Raw genomic sequence first — 13,066 nt, 5'->3', positions numbered from 1 at the left:
CATGCTTCATGACAGTATATGCCACTGTAGTATAAGTGAAATATCCCAGTTCGAATCAATGCAAATAATGTTTTAAAGAAGGTAAATTCATACATACCCTGATGTGATGTTGAGGGTCTTTCATCTTTCCCATCCACATGTGACTCTATAATAATACATAAGCTGTGATTATAATGATAATACAATCAGCCTTTCCTAAGTAAACTAAGTGGTATGTTACAGTCAAACCAAATGAGTAAGTTCAAACATGAGAACAAACTTGAACCATCAGGATTTCACATACCTATGTGTACAGCTGAAGCCTGTTTCAGGACAAGCTGGCTCTCATCCTCTGACTGACTGCTCTGCCCCTGCTCTGGCTCTATTTTGGATTTCTTTCTTTTGAAGAAATCCTTTATATTCTGACTTCTTTTCATACTGTAATAGTCCCATAATGCACGACATTCTTATATGTTGTACAATAGATAATTGTGCATACACACGAATGTAATTGATGTCACAGGGGTCTAACATAACAATGTTACACAGTACAGAATAGCTAAATGTTAGCTTTAGCATCGTTGACAGTCAAAACAGTGTTTGCTAATGAGATGAGATGATGACAGCCTTGTGCCAATTACAATAAAAAGAAATAAAACAAGACAGGGTAAATGTTTAGCTTATTACCGTTACAGCTTTTAACTACAGGCACAGTAAGTGTAGTAAAATGTAGGCTACTCACATCTTTCACGACGACGCTCCAGAGACGTGTTGCTTCCATAGACTGAGTTTGTTTCACCTGTAGGTTTGCCGCTCAAACTTCTTCTTCTTCACGCCTTTTTTTTTGAAGGCTACATACTACTTTAGCGCATCTCTGCCTCTCAGGTTTGAGAAGGAATTGCAACTCTAAACAAGAGGGCAGTTTACATTCAGTTCCGTGGCCCGCCTCTGACTGGGCATATAGCCAATCATATTTTAAGATATTGGGGTGGCACTTGGAGTGGCCAATCAGATTTCAGGGGTGGCCCGTGCCACCCTAGGCCACTCCCTGAACACGCCAGTGCTACAGTCTAACTCGCAACGTGTATGACGTCCTTTATAGTAAACTACATTTTGCTGAAAAATTGAAGGCCTATACAACAAAAGTTTAAATAAAACTAGAGAGGATACAATTTCTGGGGAAATTATAGGGTGTGCTTGCTTGCGTCGGTTGCAGATGGGTCCATTTAATAAACAAGCTGAACGCCCTTTGAAACAAGCTATTCTAACCACGTTGTCACCGGCAGTATTTTTCAGATGGAATCGCGATTCAAAAAGTACTAGTACCATCTGCTGACTGAAAATATGCCCCCAAACACGTAAATAAGCTTGATATTTATTTAGGGGGAATGGCTAATTCAAAAAAAGTTTGCTGGAAGCAATCATTGTCAGTAACAAAGCCAAAAGCGACTTTTTGGTCTCGGTCTAGAGCCCTGCCTGGAGAAGCTGAATTGTGCTACGAGCAAGCTACACTGAGGGGATTGTTTGAATGCCACGGAAATTAAAAACGTTATTTTGAAATAAAGTTTATGCTGTGGCATTGAAGACAGCGACGCATCACACAAGCTTGAGTTTAAATACATTATTTAATGTGACATTACTTAGTGTACATGCAAGTCTTGAATTGCTTAAATGTATAATGCTGCTAGTACACCACGGCACGATACTTGCTGTGCAACAGTCTCTATGCACGTGTATCTAATGCGTCGTTGCTAACATGTGCCGACGTTGTGACGTAGGTTAGCACTGAGTACCCTTCGTTGACATAAGGCACTTTTTTGCCACAAAAACGTAATTTCTACTTGCACCGTGCAACGGAACGTAAATAAAAATACAAGCAACTTAATCGCTACCAAGACGAAACTTTTGATACCTAGGTTGTCTATGTAGTCCAAATATTGACAAAGGCATAGGGGTGGGAAAATAAACAATAATAAATAAAGAAATCTATATGATAGAGAACAAAGGTTGTGCTCTTGCCGAAGGCAAACACACCCAATAAATATAGCTGCAAGCAGCAATGGCGGATTCCTCCTAACATTGCGAACCATTAAAAAATGTATATTCTTCACAAATTGTCACTGTATAGAAAAATCCATGCTGCAGACTTACCAATGGGATACCAAATCTAAAATGCAATACCATCAAGATCCACAAGGGCCTTTGCTTCAAGCCAAGGAATGAGTGGGGGCTTGGTCAGCCCACAATCTCTTGAAATGACGCAATGTGCGTGCGTCTTGCCAAGCTCGCGCGTGTGTCAAGGGAAAGGCTGAGTGTGTGAGAATGTGGAGCGCGCACGCTGAGAAGCAAGGGGAGACATTACATTGGAAATATCCCTACATTGGAAATATCCCTAGCAATTAGCCAAGCATACATTTTTTAAATATTCACAAATAAATCAATTTTTCATCTTACATTCAACTTTTTCTCAAATTTGTGTACTAAACATTCTCAAGAGGCTTCATATGAACTTGTGATTGAATCAGAGTATCACTTTTTGACCGGCGGATGTGTAAAGCAGGACCGGAGTGGGGCCACTTCTCAACCCGGAAGTTTCAGGCCCAAGACCGGCCCTTTTTTTGTATACCAAACAGGGCTGGATGCAGCCTGCTTTGTCTGAGGGTGCAGTAAACTTTTCTGGGGGGTATCATGATTACAGAAAGGGATCGTATAATTTTTTATATTGATACCATTTTTGAGACTGCTTAACGATCCGAGTGTTCAGGCACGGAGCCAGACGTTGTAAACATTAGGAGCTTTGCCCCAACCTAGGTCGCATGGGTTTGATGTATGCTGTAACTTTCTAGTTGGTGCCGAAAATGGCTGCCTAGGTAGGCTCTCCTGCCAAAGTAAATTCCTTGTCTGTGCAAACTTTCATGGCGAATAAAAACCAATTCTGATTCTGATTCTGATGAATGTAAAACAGCTCTAGTTTTTTGTAATACTCCATCTAAGACTCAGAAATTAATGTTCTTCACAATCTATAATGGCATTGTCCAAAGACTTACAATTTGAGTGAATGTGGTTGAGCTTCATTTTTCTGTATAAAATACAATTTAATCAATCCTTCCATTAAATCTATTTTATTGCTGCAAAGCCTAAGCATTTTCAATAATGCAAAAGCCTGCCAGAGGCTGCCAAAGGCCTTACATGCCAGAGGGGCTTACAGATAGAACTTGACAAAGAAGATGTTGCTCTAATAAAAAAAATAAAAAAAGGTTAATCAGGTACTGCTTAAATCAGGGCTCAACGTAAAAAAATTATTGCCACTAGCCCCAGTGGGTTTGAAACTTACTGGCCCCAAGACCATTTTTACTGGCCCCCCTCCAAAAGTTGTAATTTATCATTGTTACAACAAAACCAAAGACTTATAAGATATGTTATTCTGTAAACTTGTTTAACCATTTATTAAACACATCCTGGATATTTATTTATTAAATAATAAAAACGTGCTCTCTCCCCTGCTGACAGCCATCTCTGCACAACTCTGTCTGGCTGAAACTGTGAAACCTCTGGTCCCTCCAATGCTAATATATAAAAGCTTCCATAGCATTTCATCAGTACAATACTGAGTACCCAAGTCGACACCATTCTTCTGCTGCAGTTCAATAGCCCGGGGGAACGAGGCGAATGGCTGGTCCGTCTTAATGACGTGATATGCCGTTGTTATAAGTCGTGCAGTAATCTTTTTTTCAATCAATAATTTGCAGTGGCCCGATCGGGACAGTGAGTTGCTAGTTAAACCATCGTTATTGTCGAGCCCTGCTTAAATGCATCAAAATCTTGGAATTTTGTATCCCCAAAGTCCATGTTTGTCTTAAAAATGGCATATGAGTGCAACAGAGGTAGCTTTACAGTATTCGCACAAGTGTTTGCCATTGGGAATGGTGAGTTGGTTTAAAACTCTATGCGTGGCTGTGGTACAATTCCAGCAGGTGGAAGTGATGACAGCCCTGTCGAAAACATAAATTGTATTGCATTATTCACATGTCCACATAGTCTGACAAATACATCTCAAGTAGAAACATAAATTTAATGGTTAAAGGTATGAAACCAGGAAGATTACATCAGAATTGATTACTGTCAAAATCCCTGACATACCTTCGCAATCAAGCAGATAGTCTGCCCAGAAGTGCCCAGAGCCGCAAACTTATCCCTGTTGTAATCAATGCTGCGTTGTAAGTTCACAGTCTGAGCTCTGCCCACCGCATCAACTCATGTGGCGACCCAGACATTCAAGAGTATCTTGAACTCTTAATTGAACAAAATATATATATATATCTCTAATATATATCACATATATTACTATTATATATGATATACATGTATACTATTGAGATGAATGGGTCCTCTAATGCAAAGAGCATGGTGTTGTGCATGTAGTCAAGGCTCATATGCCTGACTAAAACTGAGTTTTCAGGTTTATATCCTGCTCAGTTCTGTTGTGTTCGACAGGTGTTTCACAGAAAACATTTAAAGTCCGGCTATTCCTTTCAGTGTAATATACAGCTCTGAGGTGGTCTCCCAATGTTCTTGTCTAACTAGTGTATTTTGTTCCATTAAGAGTTCAAGATACTCTTGAATGTCTGGGTCGCCACATGAGTTGATGGTCTGCACTGACTCAGGAAACATTATTAATTGACTTTCTTCAACCGCAAATCCACAGTCCCTTGAAGCAAACCTGTGGTACACAGTGAAAATGGAAAGGAATACATAACTTTTACTGTTCTGTTTAAGGCTAGATTGGTACACTTACCCAGCATAGTTACATTTACATAATATATATCCTCACAGTAAAGGAATTTTAATTAATATAGATTACCTGTGAGGTAAAAGGTAGAGTTAATTTGGTATTCCTCCAGGACATGATGCAAGTCGGGAGCGCCGAATCCTGTGCTTGTTCCAGAGATCAGCACACTCATCAAGGTCTTTTTGCAGAACAGTGGTGAAGCAGAATCTGAGTAGACACTGGTGTTCGTGGCTGCCATTAAAGTGTCCTGCATCTGCCAGGTCCCCAAACATCTGCATCCAAAACTGAGCTCTTGTAAAACAAAAGCAGAAGTATGCTAGTGTGTATCAGGATGACCACAGATCAGCTGCACCTTAATTAGGAATTATTTTACTGTGAGAGAAGGATATACAGTTCTAGCCATAAAGAACGTTTATATTGATAATCTAAATGACTGGTTAATTTAAATTTAGCAAATACCTTTTAAATGCTAGTTTAACTTCTAAGCCATCGTAAATTATAGGCTATATGATATAAAGATGGCATGGGAGATTTTGTAGTCAATAGCAGAATTGCACATTAGCCTACCTTGAATTTATCAATATGGACCACCAGGACTCAATACGTTGATTGCTCATCGAAGACCCATACATATGGCTTGCTGAGCCTGCATAATGGTCTGTATGATGATGGCGAAGAGTACATTGTATGGCTGCCATCTTCCCGTTTTCTGTACCGCAATCAGTTCGTAATCTCATGGGGACCACACCAAGACCTTTCACACAGTTGAGGAAGTTGTGTGCAATAACAGATGGATTGTTGTTCGTTGGTCCACACAGAAGCCACATAATTAGTCTAGAAAAGCCGTCGATGCAGCTAGATAAAGCCAAATCGAAGGGTTTAAGCTTGTCATAGCCATCGACATGCCATACGTAGTTTGGGCCCATGGAGTGATATATGCTCCTACAAAATCGACGGCGTGCCCTACATTCAGTCCCCCGTGGATTCAGTTCTTTCAGCAACCTCATCACATCAGAACGTTTAACACACAACTTATAGTTTTGTACAAGTACTTGCCACATGCTTCTATATCAAAACAACTGTCCTGGTAGACGAGTAGTTTTTTCGTCTGAAAAGTCTTGCTTCCTCTAATTTTGTTTTTAACGTGCGCATACTTACTGTAATGTTGTTAAACGTTAACAACATATCTAATATTACATCATATGAATTTCCCTGATTAAAATAAAGGGTAATTGCTGCAATTAGCTCTACGCGACTCTCTGAATTACTCATTTTTCTTCTCTTCAAAACGATACATTTCTTATTTCCTGTTAGTTACTGTGCATCAGCGTTGTACCTACCCTTTCCGTTCAGAGTTAATGTAATGTGTTTTTGAGTTAATGTAATGTCGTCTCCCATTTGGGGGAGCGTGTTTTTGTTTGGGGGGAGGTGAACAAGTCATCCTATTTGGGGGGAGTTGACTCGTATTTGGGGGGAGTGTTTTCATTTGGGGGATGTACTCATATTAGGGGGTGTGGTTTGCACTTCAGGGCCATCGTACTTTCCTGGTTTATCAGCATCCAGATAGGCTATTTGTATCTTCTTCAACTATTTTCAGATTTCAATGTATGACACACATTTGAAAGCTTACAATCTGCACTTTCACAATCGGTAAAAAACTGAGAAATGAGTTGGCCGACAACCGTCCCTTTCCACCAGAGCGTGTCACATATTCCTTGGAAAAAGGAATACACAAATAAAATTCATTGACGAAAACGAAGGACATGAAGGCATTGTATACAATTCAATTCACTTAATACATCTCTAGAGGAATCCAGATAGTGTTGTTTATTCGTTTTTAGAGACCAGTGACAAAACATACAGGTTCAGCATATGTAGATCTACAGTTGGTTGTTCTGCCAATTTATAACAACATGATATCAATATCTCTCATTCCAAACTTAATATTCAATGGTCACAACCTTGGTTTTCAGGTATTCGTTCAGAGCCTCCTCTCCTGTTAAAACACATGCAGAATAAGGGCATTCATTACACACAGTTTAGGCTAACAAAGGTAATGGCTGTTTAGTAGCATATGAATATAGTAGCATTAACACTAGAAGTGCCAAGCCAGTTTTCCCTACTTATAGTGTGGATAGGTGGTCAAATCACCATCCAGTCTTCAGACAAGAACGCTTTTACTGACAATTAATGTTAGCTATGGCACTTCTTGGCCAAGGCAAGGTCAGAAAATGAACTTGCCTTCGTCAAACTGTTATTCATGTCTGTGTTGATGGTATTTCATTAGAACGTTTGTTTCTAGCCCATCAATCATTCAGAAAAATGTAATTATTATAAAGGATGTCACACACATTGCAGGTTAGACTGCAGTTGATCTATAAATGCGTAGCCTGACATTATCAAAATGTATTTTTGGCTGACAATTATTAAATTTTTGACATCATAAACGGGGGGTCAGATGGCTGAGCGGTTAGGGAGTCGGGCTAGTAATCAGAAGGTTGTCGGTTCGATTCCTGGCCGTGCAAAATGACGTTGTGTCCTTGGGCAAGGCACTTCACCCTACTTGCCTCGGGGGAATGTCCCTGTACTTTCTGTAAGTCGCTCTGGATAAGAGCGTCTGCTAAATGACTAAATGTAATAAACATTCAATGATCTGACAGATCCAGTTATCCTGGCAAGACATCTATTGTTCTTCATTTATTGTCAGGGCACATTGCAAATAATTTGAGGCAAGTGTAAGTAGTCTGACGTATCTAGGAAAAGTCAAGAAAGCATGATCCTGTATATTTAATTCTCTTCAGTGTGCTCAAATGACAAGCGCTTCTAGTGTTAAGAGTCATACATTAGCTGTTTGCCGTATACAGGGCTCTCAATTCTCACACATTCGCATTTCAACCATTTCTCAAACTCTCACACAACACCTTGTATTTCTCAGGCATTTCAATCATTTCTCACTCTGAGAAGGGATAACTTGTCCTGCTATATACAATTAATGGCGCAGGCATACTGAGGGAAGATTTCTGCCGAGTTGATAGTTGTCTCAAGTTATACAGAGTTAAATGCCACCTACCAGCCAATCAAAAACATCAATGTTGACAGGTATGGTAATCTCACTCCAAACTTTTGATAAAACTTGAGCACCCTGTTTATCGGTGTAAACATACTAAAACCTATCCCTTGTCTTACCAAGGTCTTTGCCAAAACCAGACTGCTTGAAGCCTCCAAATGGTGCGGCCACATCCGTCTTGTTGTACGTGTTGACAAAGACTGTACCGGCGTTCAGCCTCTCGCTTACGTACAGGGCTTTGCTGATGTCACGTGTGAACACGCCCGATGCCAGACCATACTCTGTGGCATTTGCCCTCCTCAAGACATCGTCCAGGTCGCTGGGAGAGATGGAAAAAGAATGAAGGCAAATTAACCAGAAGGAAGAATTAGGGATTTGTTGGGGACTGCAATTAATGTGTCATACTGACCCACTCTTGAACTTGGAGAGGATCATGATTGGGCCAAATGATTCCTCTTTTGCAATAAACATGTAGTCTTGTACATCTGTAAATATCGTGGGTTCAAAGAAGAAACCTAATAAAGAGATAAAGGTGAGTAAACAAAGCTGAAGAAAATATTGCCCAGAGCAGGGTTTCATACCTGAATTTTCTTTCAATCGGTTCATTCAGAGCAGAATAGGTATTTCAATGTTTCCAGTTTACGTTCCAACTTAAAATTATAATTCCTGGCCCGGTTGGAACCTAATGAAATACCGGTTAATAACGTTCCATGTTGAGCTGTGTTATATGACAGTAGGGTGAATATTGGTTAAGTGAGACATTTTCACAAATATGACTTTATACGTCACCTTTTGCCATGAACACAATGTCATATAATCGATCATAATACATTTCTAAAAAGCTCTCCCTTAAACTATTCATAAGGAAAAAAACAAGAAAGATCAGACACAGGAAGAGTGACCCTTCTTTGAACCTCTGCTGACCAAACCCCAAATTCTTTCATGTGATATTGGTAAAGTGTATACTGCTAAAGTGGGACACTTAATTTCTTTATAATAAATACAACTCTGAGGCTGGTACTTTAATGCACATATTTGTATTCTTTAATTTGCTTATTCAACCATCTCTTGCTCTCTGCCCTTTTCTTCTCTCTCTCTTTCCTCATCTTCCTCCCTGCCTGTTTAATCATTCCCCATTCCTCATAACCCATAGATGCATACCATTACCACCCAAGGATGTACTCTGTAATGAATTTTGATCATTTAAGTATACACATGAAGACATGGATGATCAAGTTTAAGTGTCCCACTTTACCAATATTCACCTTATGTATATTTTGGAAACTATAAAATGTATTTTGATATATATTTTACTCTATGGGCTATAGTCCCTTGCCAAAGGCAAGCACACCCAAATATATATGGGGTCAGATGGCTGAGCGGTTAGGGAATTGGGCTATTACTCAAAAGGTTGCCGGTTCGATTCCTGGCAGTGCTTAATGATGTTGAGTCCTTGGGCAAGGCACCCTACTTGCCTCTGGGGAATGTCCCTGTACTTACTGTAAGTCGCTCTGGATAAGAGCGTCTGCTAAATGACTAAATGTATACGAGATAGAATATAGGTTGTGTCTTGCTAAAGGCAAACACCAAAATATGGTGTTTCCTAAACTTGTAGCCTAATTCGCAAGCAGCACTGTAGCAATGGTAAACAGGCTCTCAGATTCAATGTCACTGATTCTGTTCTGGACTGCTTCCAACAACATGATTTTCGAAGTTTTTACACTATGGTCGGTCTCTGCTGTTTTCTCAAGAAGATGAGTTAAAGCTCTGATGGATGGTATAACATCTGCAGCTGATGCAGTTGATGAGCTGATCTGTTGCGTAAGCTCTTCAAATGGGGCGAGTAGAGAAATAATATTTTCTACCAATTTCCACTGGTTGCCCTTGAACATAGAAGTCGATGACATGGAGACTATTACCACCCATCCTTCAGTCTCGTTAACGCAGCATTCGGTCGCGCACACGCAGACTGGACAACAGTTTCTATCCAAGGGCCATCAGGCTTCTGAATGGACATTGATTCACTTCATACTAGTCACTTTACACACTGTCACTTTCAGCTACTGGTTGCACTATCAGTAACATTGCACTACTGTACTTCACTGTACTTCGCCATCAGGCTCCTGAATGGACATTGACATGGTCATTGATTCACTTCTTACTAGTTACTTACACACTGTCACTTTCAGCTACTGGTTGCACTATCAGTAATATTGCACTATTGTACTTCAGTGTGTTAAGTGTGTTCACTTAGTTTAGAATAGGTTAATAGGGTTAGCAATAGGTTATTATGTGTATTTAGGGTTTAGTATATTGTATTATCTATATTTATCTGTATATTTAGGAGGTTTACTTATTTAAGCTTAGCATAGATGTAATTCATGTTCTGTGTACTTATATGTTATGTTATGCCAGGTGCTTGCGTTGTCTTGTCTTAAGAATTTCAGTGCCCAGACAATAAAAGACTTGAACTTGAACTACTGTTCCACCTGGTAGGTAGATCATGCTGTAGCCTCTTGATAGGCTTGCCAAGTTGTTTTTAAATACTTTGTAGTGCAGAGTAGGCAAGCTGGGAGTGTTTGAAATGACCAATAATCCGACTCCCAGAGGCTATAATATCAGCGATGCTGTGTTGTGATAAAACTCCATTGGCCACGGCAGGCTGTGTAGATCCGCATCCCTCATGGCCTTAACCAAGTTCTTGGCATTATCCCTTAGATTAACGTGCACTTTTTCCTTTGGGATTATCCATGCCAGAAACATGTTGCTGAATGCGGCAGCAAGAGCCTCTGCTGTGTGTGACCCTGAAAACTCTTGAGAATGAAGAACGACTTTTTGGAGTTTGAAGTTTTGATAAATAAATAATTTGTTCCTTTATCATGCTCCTTTGATAGTCAAGACAATCTGTGAATGAACCTTACATAATACATACCCATTATAGCATTGTCCATTTTCATGTCCATTTTCATGTAAAAAGCTTTTACATCAATATTTGAAACAAGGGCGATCATGTCAGCAGTGTGGAAATACTTCAAAGTTTCAGATAAGAGCATTAAAATTGCAATTTCAGTGTTGGTTCAGCAGAAATTTCAAGAGGCGGTACGGTGTCAATTAAAATGTCTTACATTAATACAATTATACAAAACACTTAAAATAGGTTGATAAAAGAAAAAGTAATTTTCGGTTTCAGTTTTTGGCCAAGTGCATCCAAAATGTTCTGTTACCTAGTACATAGCATAATATTGACCTTTTGCAGAAGGCTAAAAAAGACCACACCACATTTCACTTGAATCATGTAATAGCCCTGCCACCGTTAAGTTTAAGTCCAAATATGGGATTTGCGTTCAGAAGAAGACCGAACCAAATTTATGGCAAGCAGAATTTTAATGTGTTGTACTGAATAAAATAACTAAAAAAGAACGTTATTAACCGGTTACAATTATTTCAAATAAACGTTTCTGTGAGAGAATTTATGACAAATATGAAGATTTGTTTTTGTTCGTATTATCAGATTGTTTCTGGTTGTCATTTTTGTTCGTTGAACTGTTTCAAAGCCTTGGCCAATAGACATTAAAACCCTCCTGTAAATGCAGACTCATTTACACATTTGCAAGGAAAACACAATGAAATACCTGTAGGGGAGAATTAAACCAACCTTTATCACATTTAAACATACATACCGTAATTTCCAGAATATAAGCCGCTACTTTTTTCCCACGCTTTGAACCCCGCGGCTTATACAATGACGCGGCTAATTTATGGATTTTTCCTGCTTTCACAAGCTTCATGCCGGCAAAAAACATAATGTGACATAAATCGAGCACGCTCAAACTTCCCATCATTCTGATTACGGTAGTCATTTTGTCACCCTCATTATGGCAAAGACACAGATAAATGCATATAATGCAGCTTTTAAGTTGAAGGCGATCGATCTGGCTGTTGGAAAAAGAAATAGAGCTGCTGCACGGGAACTTGGCCTCAATGAGATATGGGAGTCAGGTGGCTGAGCGGTGAGGGAATTGGGCTAGTAATCCGAAGGTTGCCAGTTCGATTCCCGGTCATGCCAACTGACGTTGTGTCCTTGGGCAAGGCACTTCACCCTACTTGCCTCGGGGGAATGTCCCTGTACTTACTGTAAGTCGCACTGGATAAGAGCGTCTGCTAAATGACTAAATGTAAATGTAATGAGTCGATGATAAGACGTTGGAAACAGCAGCGCGAGGAACTGAATCAATGCAAAAAGACAACCTAAGCTTTCAGAGGGAAGAAAGCAGATGGCCCGAACTAGAATATGAGCTCGAAGACACAGAGAGCAGACGGCCGAGGTGTTTCAACTGTGCAGATCCGACTGAAAGCCAAAACAATCGCCACCGCAATGAAGTTTGAGGATTTTAGAGGTGGACCATCGTGGTGTCTAAGATTTATGAGACGTAAAGGCCTGTCCATCAGGGTACGGACGAGTCTGTGTCAGCAGCTCCCTCCCGACTACAAGGAAAAAGTTTAAAACTTCCGCAAATTCACTGATGCAAAGATAGCGGGGGCATTCCATCGGCCCGCACAACATCATAAATATGGATGAGGTTCCTCTGACGTTTGACCTGCCTCTCACTCGGACTGTCAACAGGAAAGGCGAATCATCCGTCACGCTGAAAACAACTGGGCATGAAAAAACGCACTTCATCTGTGTTCTGAGCTGCACGGCATCGGGAGAAAAGCTTCCACCGATATTGATTTTTAAACGCATGACGATGCCAAAAGAAAAATTCCCGAGAGGAATTGTTGTGAAAGTCAACAAGAAAGGATGGATGACGGAAGGCCTAATGCATGAATGGCATACGGAGTGTTACAGCAAGCGACTGGGAGGATTCTTTCACAAGAACAAGGCATTGCTCATGTTGGACAGCATTAGGGCCCACATAACAGATTCTGTGAAAGAAGCCATCAAGAGGACAAACTCAATTCCAGCTGTGATTCCTGGGGGCACAGCAAAGTATTTGCAGCCACTCGACATCAGTGTAAATTTAAGGTGGCGCTCCGTGTTCAGTGGGAGGCTTGGATGACAAGTGGGGAGAAATCCTTCACTAAAACGGGCCTCATGCGAAGAGCAACTTATGGTCAAGTCTGCCAGTGGGTCCTGACAGCGTGGAGCATTGTCAAAAAATCCACTATCATCAACGGGTTTCGAAAGGCTGGACTGCTTCGTGTTGAAGAGGGAGCGGGGAATTTGCCTC

At 40.3% G+C, this 13,066-nt stretch overlaps 1 protein-coding gene across 2 annotated transcripts in view; it reads right to left on the bottom strand.

Annotated features, from left to right (window-relative positions):
- Nucleotides 1–6,572: 6,572 nt before the first annotated feature.
- aldh1l1 (aldehyde dehydrogenase 1 family, member L1) overlaps nt 6,573–13,066 on the bottom strand; it is a 50,785-nt gene continuing 44,291 nt past the window's right edge. For both annotated transcript variants that reach the window (XM_067228538.1, XM_067228595.1), the window contains exons 21-23: nt 8,245–8,350; nt 7,955–8,154; nt 6,573–6,764 (exon numbers count right to left, since the gene is read on the bottom strand). In XM_067228538.1, the coding sequence (XP_067084639.1) occupies nt 6,709–6,764; nt 7,955–8,154; nt 8,245–8,350 (362 nt within the window). In that variant the 3' untranslated portion in view covers nt 6,573–6,708. The remainder of the gene's footprint in view (nt 6,765–7,954; nt 8,155–8,244; nt 8,351–13,066) is intronic.

This window comes from Osmerus mordax, chromosome 1 (assembly GCF_038355195.1).
Source record: "Osmerus mordax isolate fOsmMor3 chromosome 1, fOsmMor3.pri, whole genome shotgun sequence".
Classification (NCBI taxonomy): Eukaryota; Metazoa; Chordata; class Actinopteri; order Osmeriformes; family Osmeridae; genus Osmerus; species Osmerus mordax.
The sequence above is the reverse complement of the archived record's forward strand: the minus strand, read 5'-3'. Positions and strand labels throughout refer to the sequence as shown.